Source organism: Coffea eugenioides, chromosome 2 (assembly GCF_003713205.1).
Source record: "Coffea eugenioides isolate CCC68of chromosome 2, Ceug_1.0, whole genome shotgun sequence".
Classification (NCBI taxonomy): domain Eukaryota; kingdom Viridiplantae; phylum Streptophyta; class Magnoliopsida; order Gentianales; family Rubiaceae; genus Coffea; species Coffea eugenioides.
Window position 1 is genome coordinate 64047065 of NC_040036.1, and position 24974 is coordinate 64072038.

At 36.0% G+C, this 24974-nt stretch overlaps 1 protein-coding gene across 1 annotated transcript; it reads right to left on the minus strand.

Annotated features, from left to right (window-relative positions):
• Positions 1–17087: 17087 nt before the first annotated feature.
• On the minus strand, positions 17088–18481 carry LOC113760027 (putative disease resistance protein RGA3). Its single transcript, XM_027302605.1, has 2 exons — positions 17812–18481; positions 17088–17677 (listed from the first exon to the last, which is right to left on the minus strand). The coding sequence occupies exons 1-2, from the start codon at positions 18479–18481 to the stop codon at positions 17088–17090; spliced, it is 1260 nt and encodes a 419-aa protein (XP_027158406.1).
• Positions 18482–24974: the final 6493 nt, after the last annotated feature.

Sequence of the window (24974 nt, forward strand, 5' to 3'; positions counted from 1 at the left end):
TTCGGTAAATCATAAGGGACTGTTTAGTATTTAACTCTTGTTCTTTTATTACTATTTTTTTGCCTAAATATGAAATTGTTCCTTAAATATACAATTATTGTCATGTGATGATAATATTTTTAGGTTAAAAGTTAATATGATTTACTGTACAATAAGAAAGTAAACAAATATAGTTAAAGGGGTATTTGGTTGACAAGCAAAAGTTTGGCCTAGTGGTAAAATCTTTGCTTATTTAGTTGGACGTCCAAGGCTAAAACCTTGACAAAACATATATTCCCACCCAAAAGCAAAGGCCTATCAGGTCAACCCAAAATTCGACCAATTTCCTGGGCGAACTGATGGGTCAAATGAGTTTAAGCAAGTTGTTATTTATCTGGTCAATTAAGGGTCCAGCTAGACCTAGTGGCTGTCCAGTTCATTGCTGGGTCGGATCGGGTTTAATAAGGGCACTCCATGCTGCTACTTTTTTGAGAGAGAGCGAGCAATTGAGATGACCAAATCCTCTAATGAAAAGATCAAGACATCGTGCTACAGTGCAGGTCTTTGACTATGTGAAAAAAAAAAGTCATTAATATAGCAACCATTGAAACTGATGAAAATGATTGAAAATTCTAATAGTCCTTTTTAGGTATTTTTTGTTTTTTTAATCATTTGTTTAATTTTTTTAAGTGTAAGTGAGAGGAATTGAACTGAGACTTCTCACTTACATTTTCTCCCTCGAAACATCCAACCTATCACTCTCTCACCTTTTTAGATACTTTACCTATGATTATAATCTAATTGTCTCTTAACTCTTGCCACATTATTCAATGATTAAACTTTTAATGTCATCCAAAGGGTGACTAATTCCTTTTGTATATCTAACGACGAAATTGAACTTACGGTTATAAGATCCAAAAGGAACTATAAAACTCCTCGAAAATACTATAATGTAGTTATTAAATCCGATCCGATAAGGAACCGATAGAGGGATTGGGTCAATGGGTCACTGGTTCAATCATTGAACTTGTAAGTATTGATTTAATATTTATAAATATAAAATAGTAATTTTAATACACGTAAAATATCTAATAAAGTTCTTTTAGATACTAATTATTGAATTAAAAAAAAGATAATGAATATATAGATATTAACAGAGGATTTAATTTCATTTTACCATACTTTTACATAAATAAATAATATAGTCAAATATAAAACAAAATTGTATCACTTGTTTTAAAAAATATAACATTATTTTTTCATTATTTTATTTTTGTTTAAAAATAAAGTAATTTTTTAACTATTCAAATATTGTCATTTTGAAAGTTAAAAGGATTAATTGAATAATTAAAAAGGTAAGAAAATTTATTTAAAAAACATTTAGTTGTCAAATAAAATCTAAGCAAGTGGTAAAGTCTTATGTACATTTAAATGATGATCCAATGTACAAATCTTATCAAAAGCATATATACACTTTGTTTCAAAAACAAAGACCCACAATCATGGAGAGAGAGAGAGAGAGAGAGAGAGAGACTGAGTCAATTAGAAAATCGAACGATTGCTAGTTGAACCATCGGGTTAAATAGGTTTGTATGGGTTTGATCGAATTAATTCCTTGTCTGATCAAACTAGAGACCTAGTCCAGTCTGATGCCCAAGTCATTGGGTCGAGTCCGGTTTAATAACTTATGGTGTATTATGTAATTTCCCCTCCATTCTACCCGTTAAGAAATCACATTCGTGTTGCATCAAAAAATTTCCAACAAATTTCCATCTAGAAGCCAGTCAACATACCGAACATGAATACATGAGATAAAGGATAAGCCATGAAGAATGATTCCGAAGTGTTAATGGTATGTTGCAAGCATCTTGTGCTGTAAAATATTTTGATAGACAATCATCCATACAAAATTTAACGCTTTTTGAATTTCAAAACAAGTCAAGACAGTCTGATTGCTTAAAAGCTATCCTGTGCTTGAGCGAAAGGCCCAGTGAAAAGAAAAAGGAAAAAAGAGTGATACGTAGTGCATGTAGCTGAGCTAAGTATAGAAAAGAAATATAGGATAAGCAGCAAAAAATGACGAATCCGAAGCACTGAGTTGACAAAATTGATCTTGCCTTAAGAAAAAGGAGAAACTTTAGGACCTTTCAGTTGTTGACTTGTAAAAATATCCCAAAATTTCTTTCGTTAACATAGTCTTAAACAATCTCAATTCTTGAACGGAAAAAGTTTGGAAGAAGTAAACTTATCATTTTATTTGACCACCCAAGGAAAAATTTAAATTAAAACCAATGATCTTGAGCATTATGAGCATCCTTCCTAGAAGCCAAAAAAAAAAAAAAAAATTCAATCCCCATCTATTTTTTTAAATTTTTTAAAAAAAATGTTTTCATGTAATTGTTCAGTCAACAAACGTAAGTATGAGCTTCAGTAAATTTTCTTTTAAAATAATTATGCATATGATTGTAGAACTGCAACTTAACACACATGCAGAATAATATATACAGGATTTGGGCCTTTGCAGAAGTACTAAAATGTTAGTAATACTACATTTTAACTGTTCCTAGCAAGATAAGATCTCATTGTGACCATGCCCATTTCAGCAAGACAAAGGGATAACAAAGGCACAATAAAGATTAGATTACAATATTAATTTCAAGTGATACTAATGACCCTTTAATGATCTTTAAAAGAGTAATCCTAAAATAAAAGGTACTTCCAATGATCTTTTTTCCTAGATATATTTCTTATTTCACTTGAGGTGAGAGAATTTAGAATTTCAAAAAGAATTGGGATCCAAAAAAAAAAGAGAGCAAAAAGGAATATCTACAATCTCTATGACCATGACTAGTTCTTGTGAAAGCAATCCCCACTTATGTGAAACAATTCCCTCCTGATTGAGAAACGTACAAAATACAATTGACACTGAAATATTGCAAATCCAACTCATCATTTAGATCATATTGCAGACAAGTTATTGTGGAGGGGAAACTGGAGAATGAGTGTCAAAATCATTCTAGTAAGCAGTCCCAGAATATAATCCAACAAAGCCCCAACTCCAAATAGATTTTTCAAATCTACGAAATATACTCAGGCAGAGCATGTAGCACAGAGTTGAGTGATCTGAAGCATAATTTAAACTGAAGCAGATGATAATCTGATAAATATATGATATGTACAAGTGGCCATGTGAAATCTCTTCAGAGCCTGTATCTAAAGATCAGTTAAACAAGCTTAGGAGTGTTTGGATAGCACTATTATCTCAAATAATATTTCACTTGCATCATAAACACATTTCCCAACTCACCTTTTTATATTTCTAACCACCTTTTTATCTCATATACATCACATCACAAAAAGTGCTACAGTAATTATTCCAAATAATTTTTTAAATAATACCCTATCCAAGGAATGAGACAGCTGTAGACCAGAGTTCCTTAGAATTTGAGCAAATTGTGACAACTTTGTATCCAATTAAAAAATGATAAATCACAAAGTTCAAAAAGCTTTGAACTCTTACACCACTCAGTGTTGGGGCAGCTGCCCTCCTGACATCATTTTCCGTTCAGATAAGAAGATTCACACCCTATAGGGAGTCTTCTGATGGATTGGTGGGAAAGTTACTACTCAAGCATTTCAGATGTGCCAACTTAGAACCCTTCAGACGAATGCCTCTCAATTCGATCAGGCTATATTTCATTGAAAGGTCTGACAAGCCTCATTTGCAGCATTTGTCATCTAAATGGAGACAAACAAGGCGATAAGGCATTTTGATCATCACAAGGTTAAGAGCAATTAACACACTCCAAAAAATGAAAGCAGCAGATTCAGAAGTATATGCATGATTATAGAGTAAGGACACATGATGACTTAAAAATCCAACCAGGAGTTTTCCCATGTATTGGCTTATCCATCTGTCTGTTCGTTACCTTGTAATTTACCTTGTAAGCAATGGGATTCACAATTTCACAAGTTTAAAATAAATGGCAATCATGAAGACCTCTTTCACAATTTCACAAGTTTAAAATAAACAATGGGATTCACAATTTCACAAGTTTAAAATAAATGGCAATCATGAAGACCTCTTTGATTCTATTGATTATGAAAATTTGATGAAATCACAAATAAATCAGAAGTGGCAGTGAAAATCAAATCAATTTTCTTGAATCAGTATAACTTCATCACAAAGAGAAGTACCTCATGAGTGAAAATCCCTATAGCCAGCTAGAATCATCTTTCATGCAGCTTCTGCGAGAGCTCTAAGCCTCAAGAAACTCTATCTGTCCTCGTCGTATATTTTCCAGGGACTCACCAATGTGAATGTAGACTCTCAAACTAGACTTAGAATTGCATTTGACCATATGAAGAAATGACATCAGACAATGAGTTGCACAATGAGAATAAACCGATGCAGAAAGCATTGCACTCACACAGACTTGTTCCTTAACCTTCTCATTTTGGAATTAAAGTGCAAGAGTCTTCCTTTTGAGAAAGCCCGGACAGATCCCCCCAAGTAAAAAAGTTTTCCTACTTTTTCTAGTCCAGCTGCAAAGGATGACTTGAACTGGGCCAATTTAAGACCTAAATCTTGGGATCGCATAATCTTAGATAATATAGCAAAGGTTCCTCAAAAGATGCCTTGCCTTAGCTATTCACAGTGTGTCTTGTGAGCAAAAAACAGTGAGCTACCATCAGGCCTTCAACAGCGTTTTCAATTCCACGTTACTGATTCTATGCCAAGCCTTGCTGAGTCCAAAGCACAACAAATATGAATAATGTACAGCATAAAAAGAGTTAGTAAAATTCAATTCTTAGAAGATAATAACATCAATCAATGCTTGATTTTTAAAGGAATGAAATGGTAGAATTAGTTCTTGAGAAGTTAATACTAACATAAGAGTGCAAGTAGCTTAGGTGGAACCCAGCATCTCAAGTTACTGCCACTGGAAAACCTTTTGCACCTGCAATATAGCCCAAATCAAATTTCATTCAAGGGATCAAGCCATCTTAAACAACGTATCTAGACTTTGGATCTTGTTCAGATCCCTCAAATATTATAAGAAAACTGGTTTCAATAGGAATAGTCCTTACATTCTTTTTTTTTTTTTTTACTTGTTTGTTGTTTTTCTAATTTTAGTTTGTTTGCAAGTACCATCAAGGTATTTGACTTGCCCATTTAAAGGACTTGAGGATTTTTACAGAGTTCGAAAAATAACTCCAAGAAATTTGCATGGACATTCCTTTTCACTGGGAGATTGCCATCCACATGAACTGTATTGCCAATGGGGTAGATCCTTCCCCTCAAAAATTCACTACCTGATTGAATGATATCTATTACATATTCATGTATAGTTTTAGCGTCAAACATTACCTCTCCTACATCAAAATATTTGGCCTTCTCCAGGTAGGGTCCATTACCCTGATTTGTTTTAAAGACACAAAAAAAGAAATATCTTAAGATAGACTCGAGAAATTTATGCAACCTTGAGATACTAACCATGTAATCTAGCTTTTACATCAATGTGACGGCCCCACCTCCCCCTAAGGCGAATCAAAGGGTTCGGCGGGTCGCCTGCCCAACTCTCGCCGGGACTCAGTGAGTCGATTCACACAAACCCAACATAGTACGCGCGATAGGACTCAAAGAAAATGAACAATCGGAAACTACTAAGGTGAGAACATGCCTACCAAACCATAAAATCATAGTCTCAACGAAATACATTTAATAGACAAGGTTAAACACTTATACATATATTTACATTGAAGTCTTGAACAAATTAACCTACAGTGCGATCCGAGGTACTCATACTACACAAAATACAATTAGGGCTTCATTTTCAAAAGAGTTAACAACATGACATATATACTAGCTTGACCATTTTCCTCCAAAACCGTGATTCCCAAGTTTGTCTCCTGTAAGGAAAACAAAGGCAACAGAAAGGGGTGAGCTTACGCTCAATGAGGTACCAAACATATAGGGGAAAAATCATGGCCTTTCACGTTTAATCAATCAGATACATATACTAGATACAAAGGAAAGCATTTAGACACAGTGATTCAAAGGGAAAGGATACAAGTGGCTCTCAGGAGCCAGATTTCCATTTGCAGTACTTGATCCGAACCCGTTGACTCTCCGTCAACGTAAATAGAACCAACATATCCGTAGACCCCACTTTACACCAATTTCCGTCCACCAAACATACCCCTACCGGGCCCTAACTCCATTCAGGAACAGTAATGGTAATACTCGAGTATACCGGAATCAAGAGTTTCAATACCCAAATATTCCCAAAATTGACTACCGTGGTTCGTTATCTAATCGACTAGGCCCTTGCCGGCCCGACTTGAGTAACTAGCCACAGGTGTTGAGTTCAGAGGTTACAGAAAAGGTCGTTGGATACCAGCCTCCAAACGATGTCCGAACAGACTCAGATACAGTTAACAGATTATACACAGTAAATAGGCATATGGACAGACAAGAGAACGAGTGTGATAAAGTACACGCTCGTCTCAAACAGAATAAACAGATAGTGCAGTCATTTAAATCGCAGATTACAGGGGCAGAAACCAAGTTAAACAGCAAATGAGGAGAGTGGTACACTCACCGGTTCAAGTACAGATACTTCAAAAGTTTTCACTTCAAACTGGCTTTAATCGCCAAGAAACCCTAAAATCATCAAAGTAAAACAATTGAAGGTTTCACATCCAAAATCGAGTAAACGGAATGCACAAGTGAGACTCGACTACATGTCGTACGCCTTTCCAGGTTAAGTACTACTCCCTCCGTCCCGTTTTGTTAGTCTTGGTTTTTTTTTTCACACAGATTAAGAAAGTGTAATTAATTTGGTTGGAAACATAAATTTAGATTAATAATTTCCTAAAATACCCTTATGCTAATCACAAAGAGTGCCAATTAATATCAGTTACAACTAATGGTGCCAATAAATATCAGTTACCGCCAATAGTGCACCCTGATTGTTTCAATTACCGCCAATAGTGCCAATAAATATCAGTTGCCGCTAATACTCCATTTCATTTTCAATCATCCGCCAATAGTGGATTCAAGTTCTTCCCACCAAAATTATCTTCAATTTTTACACTGAACTCTATAAATATGGCAACTAATTAAGCTTAAGCAAAGGCAATTAAAAATGGATAATTCATCCATAATTAGTGCCATCGATTTGAATATTTTGCCAGAAAACGTCTCCTCAACTTTGCAAAAAAATACTTTCATTGATTTAAATCATCTTCCAGAAGATTTAAATCACCGATTTCAACTTGGGCAAAAAAATCCTCTGCATTTCAAAGACAACTTGTGCACATTCTTGACTCGTTGAGATGAGATCATATTCTTTTGTTGGTGTTTCATTAGAAAAATTGTGAGAATATGGATGGTTTTTCAAATTTTCACTCATGATTTTGTAAATAATGATGGCATTATTTGTTTCCCTCCTGATATAAATAAATTTCAAAGAATAACAAAGATAGACTTTTCATTTATCTATGTATTGGAAAAGCTCAATGTATTCAATGTAGTGGGTTAGTATTTAATAACAATGTATTAATAACAAGATATTTAATAAGGGTATTTTAGACAATTTGAAAGATTACTACCTTCCTTAGTGGGAAAGTGGACTACAATTTGGGACAGACGAAAAAGGAAAACAAGACTAACAAAACGGGACGGAGGGAGTAGTACAAAAGAATAAAATATGACTTTTGAGCAAAAAGATAACAGTTGGTCCTAGGGTTACAAACAACCCCCAAAACCCTTCATTTGTACTAAGATCAACTCAATTGAAAGAATCGCGTAGCCCTAAAATTTTGGGCAGCATGCCCTCTGTATTTACCTATTTTCCCAGCCACTTATGGCTTCATTATTTTCCTCAATCAATTCCAAAGTCATACGCAATATAAATTCATCACAACAGCTGTTCAATAGGTTCAAAGTCATTCAAGTACAAGATTTAACTAGGAAAATGACCGGAAATGAGCTTTAAGCTAAGGAACCAAAAAGACAGATTCACTGCTACTTAGCGTATCGGACATAATCGAAACTACGCTTATTGGATTGAAGTACAAGTTATATCGTTTTGAAGCTAAGACAGAGGGCTATATCTTTGATGAAGACTACTTAGTCCAGTTCTCACCCTAACTAGGTCAAATTTACTAAAATAACCCCAAATTTTCCAGTTCGGAGCTCACTGTGAAATTCAACTAGCAGTCTCGATTCATTCAAGCATATCTCAGCACACACAAATCCGATTTAGGTAATTCTAAAGCCATTTGAAATCTAAGATACAAGGCTACAATTCTTAAGAAGACATCGACAACCAAATCAGTAGTATTCCCGGTCAAACTAACCAATTACAGAAGCTGATTATCAGTTTCGGACAGAAACAGGGCAGCATGGGTATTTCAGTTGTTTCACAGGCTACATTCCTCCGATTGGGATGAAATTTTGCAGGCAACTATAAAACATTATTATTTACAACTTTGATGTTTTACACTAAAGCCAATTCGGCCTCTAACTAGGAGAAACAGTACCAAACAGAATGGGGAAAAATGGAAACCCTAATCTGGAATTTTCCGCACAAAGTGGAAATTTCCGCAATTCGCTACAATTTACGCACTATAGCTTCATTCTAGATCATTCCCAACCATCATCCTTGGCCAACCAATATTAAACATATGAAAACAGAAAAATCATGAATAAATAGAAAAATTCACCAATCTCCACCAAAAGTCATGGAATTGCCCACAAAATCACCTCTTAGACTACTACAAGCCACTAATTACACATCATTAAGAAGAAAAGAGAGGTTCCTTAGCTACTCACCTTATCAACTCAAGAAAGGAGAAAACTTAGCACCTTGGTCTTCCAATCCACTTCACTAACAACCTCACAATCACTAAACTAAGGGTTTTTATGGAGAAAATCCAAGTTTACTCGGTTGAACTAAGAGATTGAACAAGATTGGAGGCAAGAAAAATTGAGAGTTTTCTCTTCTTTTCTCTTGAAGATGGCCGGCCAAAGAAGCTTGCAAATGAAGATGGTTTTGGTCAATTTTTGTATTAATTGGTAAAGTGGTGAATAGTGGTCAAATGCAAGATTGAATCTCCAAGTGACACTTGTCACTCTCATTAATGCATGGCTATCCTTTTGTCTCTCCAACTCTCATCCATTGGGTAACCTCTAATTATCTCTTAACACCTGCTAAAATAAATCCGATATCCAAAACTTAACCTAACTGGCCGAATTTTACAGAACTTTCCGCATTAGCGGGTCCCACGTCCGGTATACGCTCTTAATTTCTCAAAAACTAACCGATACTAGAAAAATCATTTTAACAACTATATTTACTCATAAAAATTATTTTTAAAATTTTTTTGAATAAAGAAAATGGGGAAAAAGCGTGCAATTAAAAGAAAATAAAACCTAGAAATTAAGAAATTACGGGTCCTCACACTCTCTCCCTCTTAAAGAAATTTCGTCCTCGAAATTTTTTCTTATCAACGGAAGCTATCAAAATCTAATGTACCCCACGGATCGTACCTTCTACGTCTTCAGATGAGTCAGGGGCCTGATGGTGCTCTAAAGAATATACCCGAGCCGGTACCTTCAATCCAGCCCCTTCCTTTTCCGACTGTCCAGGGTTAGTCTTAGTTGGTTGCGGGGTCCCTTTTCCTTTTCGCAATCGAACTGGGCAGTCAGCAATCCGATGATCGGCACTTCCGCAGCGCAGACATTTTCCTTATTTCTTCCAACAATTTGCCTCCGTATGATTTGGCCCTCCGCAATATCCACAGGGACCACGAGTAGTAGAGACCGGTCCCCCCTGAGAGACATCATTCGACACCCTTGGTTGTCGTACTCCCCCGTTTTCCTTTCCAATCTTAGGGGGTGTACTTGTACCTTCTTGCTCAGAGCTACTCCCAGGAAAGCCCCTTTTCTTGGCTTGGAAGTTTTTCACCTGCAGCCTAGCATTCTCTACTCATTGCGCCTTCTCTACGGCATTGCTGAAGGCGTTAATTTGGGTTACGGCTAGATCTTTCTGGATGTCCACGTTCAGACCCTGGACGAATCGCCGTATTCTTCATTGCTCGGTCACGATGAGTTCGGGCGCGAATTTGGATAGCCGAGTGAATTGGCTCTCGTACTAGGCCACTGTCTGGGTCCCTTGACGAAACTGGATAAATTCATCCTTCTTTTCTTCCTGAACTAAAGGAGGGAAGAATTTAGCGTTGAACTCCCGCATAAAGTTCACCCAAGTCCTGGGCATTTGCTCTCGGTCCCACTTTTGTCGTATTACGTTCCACCAGGAACGGGCCGCCCCTTCCAACTGGAAAACAGCAAAAGTCACCTGCCGTTCCTCCGTGTAGTGCAGGGCAGCAAAGATATCCACCATTTTCTCTAGCCACCTTTCGGCTACATCTGGATCGGGTCCCCCAATAAACTTTGGTGGGGCAAACTTCTGGAACCTCTCGAGGGCCCGGTCCTCGCTCTCCACGTGATTACTAGGATTTCCAGAGTTGGGGTTAGGGTTGTGACTCTGTTGGTGCACCATTTGGGCTAGCAAATCAGTCATTTGCTGCATGGCAGCAGGTATTTGGACGTTGGGGTCAACCCTAAGTTCAGGGTTTGGTACAAACGAGGTTTCCCCAGTGCCCCTTTCAGACGTGGGTTGCCGAATTCCACGCCCACGGCCTCGTTCACTACGAGTGCCCTACATTGATCTAAGTCAATCTAAGGTCGAGGTGCAAAGATAATATTAAAGATAATTATAGGCATAAGCAAATAACAAGAGGTACATACAGATCAAAAGCATATATACACACAACTGTCCCGAACCAGTTACACAGTAGCAGTCAATTAGATACAAATATGAGAGATCCATGAAAGTAGCGTGGTCATCCAAAAGTACTATAGACAGACTAGGTCACAAGTACAAAAATAACTAACGAGAAGCTTTTCCCCCTATAGGGCTCCGTCCATAATCTACGAGAATGCCACAATTTATATCTTAATCCAGGTTAATCATACTTACGAACACCCGAACAAACCACATGAAGTTCCATAGAATCGCATTTCTAGTTCGCCCAAGTCCTTTCTAACCTAGGCTCTCATCTCTTTCGTATCCGGGCGCAAGAATCCCATCTAAGATAATTCACAACTCGAGCCGGCCGGTCCCAAGTGTAAATCATCCATATTAAAGATTCCTACCCGACATACATACCTAGTTTCCTCAAGTCCCATGATAAAGACCTTTACACTTATGACATGCACGGTTCATAACTTATGCTTGAAAGAGCACTCATACCTTTCGACGCATTCACGAAAGCAGGACCATAACACCACTTGGCCCAAACTCACTCAGCGCAGAGACCACGCGAAGTGGTTTTGATACCAACTGTGACGGCCCCACCTCCCCCTAAGGCGAACCAAAGGGTTCGACGGGTCGCCTGCCCAACTCTCGCCAGAACTCAGTGAGTCGATTCACACAAACCCAACATAGTACGGGCGATAGGACCCAAAGAAAATGAACAATCGGAAACTACTAAGGTGAGAACATGCCTACCAAACCATAAAATCATAGTCTCAATGAAATACATTTAATAGACAAGGTTAAACACTTATACATATATTTATATTGAAGTCTTGAACAAATTAACCTACAGTGCGATCCGAGGTACTCATATTACACAAAATACAATTAGGGCTTCATTTTCAAAAGAGTTTAACAACATGACATATATACTAGCTTGACCCTTTTCCTCCAAAACCGTGATTCTCAAGTTTGTCCCCTGTAAGGAAAACAAAGGCAACAGAAAGGGGTGAGCTTACGCTCAATGAGGTACCAAACATATAGGGGTAAAATCATGGCCTTTCACATTTAATCAATCAGATACATATACCAGATACAAAGGAAAGCATTTAGACACAGTGATTCAAAGGGAAAGGATACAAGTGGCTCTCAGGAGCCAGATTTCCATTTGCAGTACTTGATTCGAACCCGTTGACTCTCCGTCAACGTAAATAGAACCAATATATCCGTAGACCCCACTTTACACCAATTTCCCAACCATCATCCATGGCCAACCAATATTAAACATATGAAAACAGAAAAATCATGAATAAATAGAAAAATTCACCAATCTCCACCAAAAGTCAGGGAATTGCCCACAAAATCACCTCTTAGACTACTACAAGCCACTAATTACACATCATTAAGAAGAAAAGAGAGGTTCCTTAGCTACTCACCTTATCAACTCAAGAAAGGAGAAAACTTAGCACCTTGGTCTTCCAATCCAACAACCTCACAATCACTAAACTAAGGGTTTTTATGGAGAAAATCCAAGTTTACTCGGTTGAACTAAGAGATTGAACAAGATTGGAGGCAAGAAAATTGAGAGTTTTCTCTTCTTTTCTCTTGAAGAATGCAGGCCAAAGAAGCTTGCAAATGAAGATGATTTTGGTCAATTTTTGTATTAATTGGTAAAGTGGTGAATAGTGGTCAAATGCAAGATTGAATCTCCAAGTGACACTTGTCACTCTCATTAATGCATGGCTATCCTTTTGTCTCTCCAACTCTCATCCATTGGATAATCTCTAATTATCTCTTAACACCTGCTAAAATAAATCCGGTATCCAAAACTTAACCTAACTGGCCGAATTTTACCGAACTTTCCGCATTAGCGGGTCCCACGTCCGGTATAAGCCCTTAATTTCTCAAAAACTAACCGATACTAGAAAAATCATTTTAACAACTATATTTACGCATAAAAATTATTTTTAAAATTTTTTTGAATAAAGAAAATGGGAAAAAAGCGTGCAATTAAAAGAAAATAAAACCTAGAAATTAAGAAATTACGGGTCCTCACAATCAACCTTGTAATAGCCCCGAAGCTTGGGAGAATAGCTTATGCTCATAGTGATTCATAGATAGGAAACTTCACATGTCTTCAGAGACTTCATCAGATCTATAGCACTAGAGCAACTGTCTGACAAACCACAGTTGCATTAGAGAACTAACAGCATAAAAGAATGTAATCTCGTAGCTAGTAACATAGTTCAACAGACTAGTATAGCCCAGTAGGGGATAAAAACTAACTCCAAAACTAAGGCATGCACAACCTCAAAGTAAAACAAGTAATTTTAGCATTCAGCTGCAAGAAGGAAGATATGAAACTTCATTGTTCAATCACTGCATACCCAGTAAAATTAAAAATACCAGATTGCCTGTTATTTTACCTAGAAGTTCCATTTGGAAGATATATGAAGAAATTGCTTTAGGGCACTACTTGATAGTTCAACCATAAGACAAGCTTGACTATTTGTTGATAATTCTTGATATTTAAGGCACTAATGACTGAAAAATGAATGGAAGCTTTACGGGTGATTTTCCTGTCTATTTTCCACTTTACAGAATACTACAGGGGGTTAAGTGAATAATATTGAACAATAGGAGCATTATGGTGTGGTCAAATGCAAAACCATGGGTAATAGTAATTTCCCTTTAGAATATTGAAAGACAAGCCAAGATAGTCTTGATTGATAACAAGTTCTAGTACTTTGTTTTAGCAAAAAACGACTTTACTTGTCTAGAAGTTTCGCTCCTGTATACAAACTAGAACTGAATTTAAAATTAAAAAAAAATCAGAGTAGGAAAAACAAAAGTCCAGAACTGAATTTAAAGATGTCCTGGATATAAAACAGGACTGGATATGCAATGTATCTACTAAGTGCATAAGCAGGGTAGAAAGAAAACAAGATGAGCAAAATTGAAGAAACTTCATGTTGCTCAGAAAATTGAACTTTCAAAAATTTCAGCTGCAATTCTCAACATAGCCATAATTTATAAATCACATCAACACGAAAACGTATCCTGCAAGAACTACATCTGATCTCCCAAAATCTCAGTTGTTGGGCAGCCACAAGTAAACGTAGGAGGGAAAAGAGTTATTTGGCAGAGCAGGACACCATGTAAAGACCACAAATGAATAGTCATCCGGAAAAATAAAATATTAATCTCTCTCTCTCACACATACACCTCAGCAAAAAAGTTCACAGGACGAAGCAAGATCTTTTGCAGCAATTGTTTAGCAGAAAGAGTATGAGGAGGAAATGGTGAAGAAACTTATAAAGGAATTCAGAGGATCTTTAATTGGGAAATTTACATTATCATGAACTTTACATAGAGATTCCTTCAATTTGCTAACCATCAATGGTGATTTCAGGAATATGGGATATCTTGGACCATTCAGAATTGGGGGCGTTGCTGCTGCGGCTGCTCTCTGGATTGCACCTTTCCTGTAGAAGGTGACAACCTTCAATCCGCAGCCATCTTAGTTTGATGAGGCTTCTCATTGATTGGTTGGAAGGTAAACTCTCTAGCCTTTCACAATAGTAGAGCCCGAGTTGTACAAGTGACGAAAGCTTCCCAAACCAATCGGGTAATGATTTTACTGCAAAATCTTCTAAATCAAGAATTTCAAAGGAGGAGGTGTGCTGAAGTTTTCATACAAACTTAAATGCCAAAGGGAGGGCAAGTGGTGCTGTGGTCCGAATGCAGATCCATGATTTCTGAGAAGGGTCCAATTTCCAACCCCCTTAACCTTGTAAGAGAACCAAGATTCCCTTTGGGGGAAATTAATTCATTTGTCACATTGACGAATGTGTTGGAGAAATATGGGAATTACAAGTTTATGAACCTACTGCAAAGTTATTACAAGAACAATATCAACAATTTGACTAAACTATTTTTTTGAGAATTCAAGAGAATTTTCAAGTCCTGCTAATCGGGTTGAGATGGTAAATTACCTCTAAGATACAATGGAAATGAAAATTAGCCTACAACAAGCGTAAGCTTAGTTTTCACATAAGAAAAGGATGTAAGAAGTTGGTTTTGCAAATCTAAGATAGCTTAAGCACAAGTTGTCACAAGAGAGGTTAAACTACCTCTATTTATAGGCAATATAAGAGTTAAAGTACATGAATCTCATTTAGTGTCCATTTATGAATAGAGTACACCAAATATATGAACTAATAAATTTGAGAAGATACAACAATGTATCTTCACTTAGGGTCCGTTTGTTTCGGGTGAAAATGTTTTCCAGGAAAATATTTTTCTAATTTCCCGTGTTTGGTTGCACAAAAGTTACTGAAAACATTTTCCTATGTAAAATATTTTCACTCATCTTATGGAAAACAACTTCCCTTCCAAACTTACTGAAGTTGTTTTCCGAAATGCATGCATTCCGCCTGTAGTATGTTCCAAACTTACTGAAAACATCTTGTAGTATATATATATATATTTTTTAAGTGTAAATAGGAGGACTCGAACCCAAAACCTCTTCATTACACTCCCTCCCCCGTACCACCCAACCCTCCCCCTAGTATATTCAAAATAAAAAAAAACCTCGTCATACTCATCCTATGCTAGTAATTAATTATATATAATAGAGACATTCTTTTCTAGAGAAACTTTCAGCAGTGAGAGTGCAAGATATATGTCACAATAAGCATTGCATGTGATTGATATTTGACACTAAATGGCCAACAATTTGTTTATTGCTTAAGGAGATATTTTTTATTCATATATACATTTCTCCAAGATTTTTTAAAGTTAAACAATGAGATAAATTTTCTAATTTTGCATGGGAAGAAGTATGTAGTTATAATGTGTAGAAAGTAAAGATAGAGATAAAAGTAAAAATATTTCAAAAGTTAAACAAACACCAGAAAAATGAAGTAAGAAAATATTTTCAATAAGCTAACCAAACACCTGAAAATGATGAAAGGGAAATGATTTTCATGGAAAATTACTTCCACGGAAAATATTTTCCCAAGGAAAACATTTTACTTCCAACCAAACAGACCCTTAATGTCCATTCATGAATTGAATACTTTAAATACATTAATTGAGCAGTTTCATGAACTAATGAACATAAGAAGATACATCAATGTGAAGATGTATCTTCACTTAATAACCATTTATGAATTTAGTACACAAAATACGTGAATTAAGTGGTTCCATAAATGACCTAATGAACTTGAGAAGATACATCAAAATACTAATGAACTTTATAGGAAATTCATGAATCAACCTCCTAGACATGATAAGAAAAATGATGTTACAAATCTTGATCAATTTTCATACTACAAACTAATTTCCAATAGTATGTCTAGAATAGAGAAGGAAGGTGTTCGGTCTAAATCGACTGGAAAGGATATAAAATTGGAGTACTAGAATACGGATATTTCCTCCTTTTTTACTAAGAAGACTCGTGAACTATATAGTTCAATGTTTTCATACGGAATATAAAACTATGTGTTAGTTTTAAAATGGCTCAAGAAAAGAACAAGCATTGGAGGATGAAGAAGAGCAGGACTCAGAGTCTAGCCCCCCATATTTTAGGGATTGACAAATGGGTTAACCCACTGTAGCTGTGAATACATAATTCTCGAAAGGCAGTGAGATATTGGGCTCCCCTAGGGATTGAAATCGACTTCAGGAAGGGGCATAAACTAACAACTGCTCCAACTCATGGCAATTGTACAACTTGAAAAATGCAAGATTCGGATTATTTTGGAATAACCCATTTGGTAGCTTGGTGAGCTCTTTGACATTCCAAATTGATAGACCGGTAAAACCGCTGATTCGACTGCAAATATTTGCTATTATGGTTTATCCATGATTGAATTCCTTGAGAATCAGAAAATGACTTGGAGCAATGGCTAATTGCGTACAATTCTTAATCTCTAACTTCTCAAGAATCTTTTTCATCATGAAATGCTGCTTCCATCCATTCCATTAGATTCAAAATGTTTGATAAAATGAGATGCTCAAGTGATTAATCTGCTTTCAGACAAGAATAATGTCGTAATGTACCTGAAACTCTCATGCAAAGGAAATGATATTTCTTCGTCACTTTTCTCCGTTGCAAGATACCGAATAGAAAGGGTCTCGTCGTAATATGTTCTAGTTCCTTTCAACCTTAAGGCTTTATAATTGAAGATGGATAATGCCAAATCATGCACAAGATCATGCATTTTGCAATTCAAGACATTCCTGTACTCATCCTTCACAGCATCTTGCAACAAGTTAGTTTCCAACAAAATCGAAAAAAACATTTCTCCAACTTCCTCCATCTCCATATTGTTTCTTGGATTTGAATGAAGAAATCTTTCTGCTGCCCAAAGTTGGAAGTAGCTGACTCCTATTTATTTCAATGTCTTTGGGAAAAATTAAACAATACGCAAAGCACTTTTTCAGCAATGGAGATGGAAGATGATGAACGCTCAATTTCTCATCTCCACCTAAATTTTGAAGGCCAGTCTCCAAAATTGAAAGCCTTTCATCACTTCCCTTGTTGCGCAATATCCTGCCGAGTACATTTGCAGCTGATGGTACACCATGGCATTTTTTTGCAATCTCGTATCCTATGTCTTGCAGTCCATCCGGCACTTCCCCAGCACCAAATGCATTTTCTTTGAGAATGAGCCAGCATTCATCATCTGGCAATTTTTTCAAAGAACATGGAGAAGAAATTCTTGTCATGGCTGCCCCTTGTTGCTGACGGGTGGTCAGAAGAATGGAATTCCCCTTGGATGAGCTGATACCTTTCAAAGACCCAAGAAAATCATTCCATGGTGTGGCTTGCTCATTCCACACATCATCAAGACCAGTAGATACTTTTTGCCATCCAATAATTCTTTTAGTAGCTTGATTCTGGCTTCTTGACCCTCAGCTTCAGGTTTTGGACTTGCAATGATTATATAATCAAACTAAAAAGCCTATTGACATCAAAATCTTTTGATACACGTACCCATGTACCCATATTCTCTTGTCAAAATTTGATTTTCAATCTTTAGATCATTAAAAGCTTTTCGAGCCAAGGTGATCTTACCAATCCCGCCCATGCCAACTATAGGAAGAACCAGGACTATTTCATTTTTACTCGCAGCAGTCAACCCTGTCACTAACATCGAGAGGTCATCATCTCTTCCAACAAAGCTTGAATCAATAGTAACATAGTTAGTCTCTCTGTTCTTCATAAATTCTCCATTTTGTGACTGGAGGCCAAAGCCCTTTGCTTCTTCATTAATTCTTTTCAATTCCATAGTGACTGTTCGAATTCTATTTGCCATTTTGAAACGAAATGTGATGGGATTGAAGAGTGACAAGGAGAAGTATACCTTCCTCTTCACCTGTTTCTGAATCTCAACTTTGCGCAGAATCATTTCATAATTGAGATCATCCAACAAATTATTAGCATCAAAAGCCACGTCTTCAAGTTCCTTCAGCCAAAGCCTCGCGTACTCGAGGGTGACTTTCTTTTGCTCTGCATCATGAAAAACAGCTTGGATCTTGGGTGTTTTCTTCAGCTTCGGCAAATCTCTCTTAAAGGCTAAAGAAAGGCTAATCTGCTGGGAAGCCAAGGTTATTGCTTTCCCCTCTAGAAACTGTATAGTGGCACCAAGAAATGCATCCGCCATTGGGTCTTCCTTTGCAAAGACGGAGAGTATGTGAGAAAGATTTCTCTACGGTGGAAGAGATTTGTTGCAAGATTGGTACTACTACCAATGAATGGCAATTATGTTTGAGCAATGGCGGTGGGGTTCAATGCTTTTTAGACCCCACGTGCTTACACGTAATTGTGTATTAATTCAAAATATGACATTTTTGAGATATTCTTTGCAAAATTTTGATCATCAGCTTTAGAATAGAATAATTCTTATTTTTTTAAAATTCCTTTAATCAATTTTTGTTAAAACAATTCTAAATTTGGAATTCTTATATAACCCATAATACTCATGTTGCATTTGATAAAACTAAAATCTAAAATTTAAATTCATTAAATTATATTTGAATATATATCACATTAAATGATAAATAAATAATTTATAAATTATTTTTAAAAGCAAATTTACATAGAAAACTTAATATCATTTAATTAATTCATATATTTTATTTTTTTATTATTAAACATGTTTAAATATATTAAATTCTAAATATATTAAATATAACTGTTGAATGGAATTATCAAATAGTTTTAGTAACCCATGGGCTCACACTCATATATTAATTCCTTTTCTTTTCTCACTTCTAACCTAGGACGGGGGTCACCGTCTTAAGATTTTCGTGTTCACGCGAAATCCACAATGATTCAAATTATCTGCTCATTCTGCATAAACTCTCGAAGTGCATTGTACAGGTGTTAGGGTGGCCTCGTCCAATGTGCTACTAAATTCCGTAGATTCTAGAGGTCGAACGTAACACACACGTAATTTCTTACACTTTTTTAGGTCGTTGGAAGCATAATACTACTTGCCCCAAACTTATCCTGTATGGAGATTACACAAGATTTGCTTTAGTACCAACTGTAACACACTGGATCTACATGCTGGCTCAAATAACTTTTGAACGAAAACTATAGGTTCAAAATAATTAGGATTAATTTTTTATACAGTAATTGTGTGTACTTTTTCATCATTAAATACGTGACATATAATTCGAATTTGAATTTAAAATTCAAATTTTATATATGTATCGTATATTCAATCATAATAATACATACATTATTAATGTATATAATATTTACTCAAATAATTAATCCAAGTTATTTAGTAGTTCATAGACACAGCCACAGGCTCATATTAATTCCTTTCCCTTCCCAGTTCCCATGTGGAGGGGGAGTCTCACACTATGTCAGACAAACCATGCTATACAGTGCAAATTAGAAATACAAAACTTCAAAGCAAAAATTAAGGATGCTTACGAATTAGGTGTTTTTAGATGTGTTTTTATAGATTTGTATGGTAAAGACTTAAGTGTACCTTATAGGGTGTTTTTAAAATATAAAATTTTATTAATATATTTTAAAAATTTTCTTTTTCCTGTCCACCCTTTCCGCTAGCCCCATCCCCACTTGTATTCTCCTCCCCCTCCCTCCCGACTCTCCCTGTTACATTGGTCAACCACCCCTTTGTATCGCCTAGTGCATGTGATCTACTAAACGTGTCAACTCCATATTGATGCGGATGGTGTGATCGTAATGGAGGATTTGAACTAGTGATTTTGCAGAAAGCTTTAACACAGGAGACGGGGCAGGAACGGTCATCAGAAGGACCGTCCTTGAACAGTGCACGGCCAGGATTTGATCCAAAAAAAATGTGCGGTCCAGATAATTTTTTGTACCTCATTTTTAACAACGTGTGTGGGGTTTACAAAAATTTGTTCTAAAGTTACACGTTGTGCAAACAAAGTTATGCCATGTGTAAACAAAGTTACGCGGTATGCAAAATGCACAAAACCGTTAGGAACGGTTGCACCCTGCAACCGTTCCTGCTCGTGGTCCCTTTAACACAGGTGAGTAAAACAATGCTACACATTATGCACTGACGTTTAAATTTTCATTTCTACTTTTTTAGATGAAATTATAATTTAATGCAAAACAAAAGTCCTAATTTTGCATAGTTTTTCCAAAACAAGTAAATATTGGACGACAATAGAAAAAGATAACTTCAACTCATTCTTCTATTGTTGTAACCCTCTGCAATATCCTAACATTTACTTTCATCTTTCTCTTAAAAAAGGGAAATTTACAGTCTTGGCACTTCACCAAAATAATCCCCCAAATTTCAACAAAAACGAACATGTTCTCTTATTTTCTATACTTGATCACATTGGTAGCCAGATTCAATCAAAATAATATGATACCTAATTTCTCTATTTAGACTAAAAAATTGACAATTGATAGATTTTGACTAATTTTTACTAGTATATTGATGCTAGTTAAAATGATAATTTAAATAATTAAATTTGTCTACAAAAATTATTTTTCATTTCTCACAATACTATTAAAAAGTTTGCAAATTAAAACTGCAACAAATGATAGTATGGAAGTGATGTAAATCTGATTTTTAAAAAAGTCGAAAGCGGGAAGACGGATTCGAACTTGGGACATCTAATTCTTGAAATATGAACTTTAACCATGATATTGATGTAATGCTCTACATTCATGGGTTCACCCAAGCAACTTTTTGAACGGAATCATGAGTTCAAAATGGTTAATCCAAATTATTAAGTAACTCATAGGCCTAGATTGTTGTACAATTTCTTTCTATTCCATATTTTCAATGTGAGACGAGGGTTCTCATATTCACCCCTAGAACTTTGCATCCTATAAAGAGCTGAACGTTGCATTTAATCCTGCATAATACTTAACTTTTTTGTACTCCTTTGTGTAATCAGGACCATAACCTCACTAGCTCCAAACTCAGCCCCGCAAAAGAACAGGTGAGGTTCACTATAATACCATATGTTACATCTCGAATCCACAGATTGGCCCAGATAACTTTTGAGCGAATCAAGAGCTCAAAATGGTTAAGCCAAGTTATTATGGAATTTGCAAATCTAGATTTTTATAGAACTCCTTTTCTTTCCACATTTTTTATGTAGGACGAGGGGCCTCGCAATTAAGGCCTCTCTACTCCCTTACAGATTGCTTAAATGTTGAAATTGAAAACATTCCCAATCAAGTATTGTCACCGCTTTTTCTCAGGCAAAATTAGAAACGCGAATTAGACACTAAATTTGTTTTCACACGCGAATTAGACACTAAATTTGTTTTCACTGAAATTTTAGGGTCCATTTTGGTATAGTGTCTCCATAATAGGTACGAGTTATACAGAAAAATACCTGTCTCAAGTTCCTATTTGCGGAATTGGAGGCTGTGCGATCGGCATAGAGCTGGCAATTATACCCAAAACCCATAACCCACCCACTAATTTGAGAGATTGGGTGTTGGGTCAAATTTGGGTTGGGTAATAAATGCCCACATATATTTTGGGCGATTTGGGTATTTGTGTTGGGCATCCATTACCCAACTTAAGTTAAAAAAAAATTTTAATTTTTTTGCTCAATGAAGGTCATTAGGAAGTTGTCGACCTGTAGAATTTAAATCTAGTTTCTTATTATTTGTTTGTTAGTTGCTAAATCTAGTATTTCATAGCCAAATAATTAATTAATGTCTACTCGTTTCCTGTTTTTACGAAGTACTACTGTCATTGCGGGGGAATTGGTCCCGTATATTCTTAAAAAAAAAGGGAAAAAAAGAAAAAAAATTTCAAAGTTTGGAAGCGGTCAATGTATGGAAGCAGGCTATGCTGTTGCTTTTGGTCCAATTTGCCATCGTTTTTATATGGCGTAATTCCAGAAACCTCTCCTGAGATGAGATTTCTAACAATTTCACTAACCTTTTTAGAGTTTAAACAGTTAGTATGTGCGTCTATTTGTAAAAGTATATTAGGATGTATTTTAGTGTGTTTGTATGCGTAAAAATAGTGTGTTTGAAATGCATATTATTTACACCTTATTTACACATACTGATTTGCTTGTATCATTTACACATTTTTCAATCACCTTTCTATGTCACATACATCACATCAAAAAAATGTTACAGTATTTTTTTCACAAAATTATCTCAAATAATTTACTATCCAAACACACTAATGTATTTCAAATGAATTTAAGAAGTGAGTGTGTGTTTGTATCGTGAGTGTTTTAGTGTGTGAAAATATGTCTATTTATATAAAAATGTGTTTATGTGTGTGAAATTTTTTTGTTGTATGTGAAAATGTATTTGAGAGAGTTTATGTATCAAAATCTATTAAATTAATATATTGGGTCATATTTGGGTCATGATTTTGTGATGACCCAATATGACCCAATCCAAAATTAACCCAAATTTAAGTTGAGCGGATTGGGTATAACCCATTTAAATGAAAACCCAATATTAACCCACCCAAAACCCGCCCAACCCGTCCAATTGCCAGGTATAGGCATCATAATGTGAGTGGCCCAAGATTAGGCCAACGAGACTTGACTTGATCTAGGTCATTCATTTCAAAATTCATTAATTTTGAAATAAACGACTCTAATTGAGCCAGAGCTTATTCGCTCGATCTTGGATCACTCACTGTGATGCGGATATGGGTGCGCAACAACTTCAACCTTGGGTCAAGGATCCTTTGGTCCACATTGGCAGTCCGATGAAAAGATCAAGATCCAAGAGGGTGAAAGAAGCTTTACAAGCCTTGATCATTCACCATACAAGCAAGGAGCAAACTAAGTTTGAAGATTTGATGGACCATGAAATTACCTTGTTCACTTGTACGTTTGAAGTGAAAGAATGATCTCATACTTGTTAGCTTAGTTAGTAGTTGTTTTAAGACTGCCTAGTTTAGTAGTTGTTAGTCGTCGAGTATTTTATTACTTATTGGGCCTTATTGGCAAGCCCTAAAGAGCTAGCTCTTTATGCGGACCGAATTCCTATTCCAGGTTTATGTGGGCCGGATTTGCCTTAGTTTTTAGCCTATAAAAGGCACCTATTGTATGAGCGAAAGGATAGATTATTACAACCAGAAATCGTGAGGAATTTTCCTTCAAGTTCTTAATCGAACTTACTCTTGAATTCTTGAGTTCATAACTTAGGATTCAAATCAGACTTTATCGATTAGCTTGTTCCCTAATCGTGGTGTCGCTTCATCCATCCTTATTTGCTTAAGGTTGCTGATTACGTTTGTGTGTCAGAGGTCTTGAGTTCATGAGAACAATCGAATTCAATTTCTGTTGGGAGAAAAGATCCAACTCTGATAATTACAAAGTTGGGAGGTTCTAGGAGGGTCTTCCCCTAGGGTTGCTCATCAGTTGGTAATCAGAGCATCAGGTTAATTCTCTTTTAATTGAAGTTGTTCATATCTTGTTAGTTTGTGTCTTTAGTAAAAAAAAAAAAATACTGTAGCGATTACTGTTCATCGTTACTTGTATCGAATTACTGTTCATCATACTGTAGCATACTGTTCACGTTACTGTTCACCCGAGTAAAAAAAAAAATCTATTTGGGTGTTGTTTTTTTTGTTTTCTGTCCAAGTTCTTGGGTTTGTTGTACTTGTGTTTGGGTTGTTAGGGTTTAAAGACAAAAAAAAAAAAGAGTCACGTACCTTATATTGTTTTAGTGTCCAAGTTGCTAGAGTATTGCTGGAATTTTCTTTTGAGTATTGCTGAAATTCTGTTTTGCCTATTTCTTGAGTATTGGTTGTTGTTCTTGCAAACCCTAAACACCACAACGTAATTTGGGAAAGTTCTTGAGCTTCTTGAACAAATTCTTGAAGTTCTTGGACCACGAAGTCTTGTTTTGAACGTTCTTGAACAATAAATCAAGAACTAGGGTCTTCTTGGAATTTGCATAACCTTTCATCCGTTTTCTTGAACTTGTTGGTGTGACCTGAATTTGTGTTCCTTGAAGAGCCGAAGCAAAAAAAAAAAAAAAAAGAGAACGAAAAAAAAAATGAAGAAGAGAAGGAATCGGCTCTCACACAAAGGAAATCAAGTATCCCAAATCTTGAGTTTCCAATTCTTGATTGGTTTCCAATTCTTGATTGGTTTCCAATTCTTGATTGGTTTCCAATTCTTGATTAGTTTCCAAATCTTGATTGGTTTCCCAAAACTTGAGTCGCCAAATCTTGATTGGTTTCCAATTCTTGAGTTCCCAATCTTAATTGAATTTCAACGACCCCAAACGACCTAACCAGCCCTAAACACACCCAAATCAGTTTCCAAAACCAAACCTAAACTGCCACAAACACCTTAGCCAAATCGCCTTTGAATTCTTGAATTTCTAAAATCGGTTGAGCTAGTTTTTGCGAGCCGATTTGACTGAAATTTGAGGACTGGTTCTTACATTATTTGAGCACCCCAAAAGCACCATTTACCCTCCAAAGTACTGACCGGAAACTCAGCAAAACAACAGCTCAAAAAAAAAAGTTTCAGCTTCGGGTAGAGTTTTTCTAAGATTTGCAAAATTCTGCTTTGTGTCTTGTTACTTGCTTATAGGGTAATTAATTTTGGAATTTTTGAGAGTTGAGTTGTTTTAAGAACTACGAGAAGGAAAAATGAGAGTGAGTGTATTTTTTTCCATGAGTGATA

Excerpts from the sequence above, each read along its gene's own strand:
- LOC113760027 (XM_027302605.1), bottom strand. The coding sequence starts at position 18,481 with ATGGCGGATGCATTTCTTGGTGCCACTATACAGTTTCTAGAGGGGAAA. Across the intron at positions 17,678-17,811 it reads AAGAGAATATGGGTACATGG|TATCTACTGGTCTTGATGAT; the intron begins GTACGTGTATCA and ends GATGGCAAAAAG.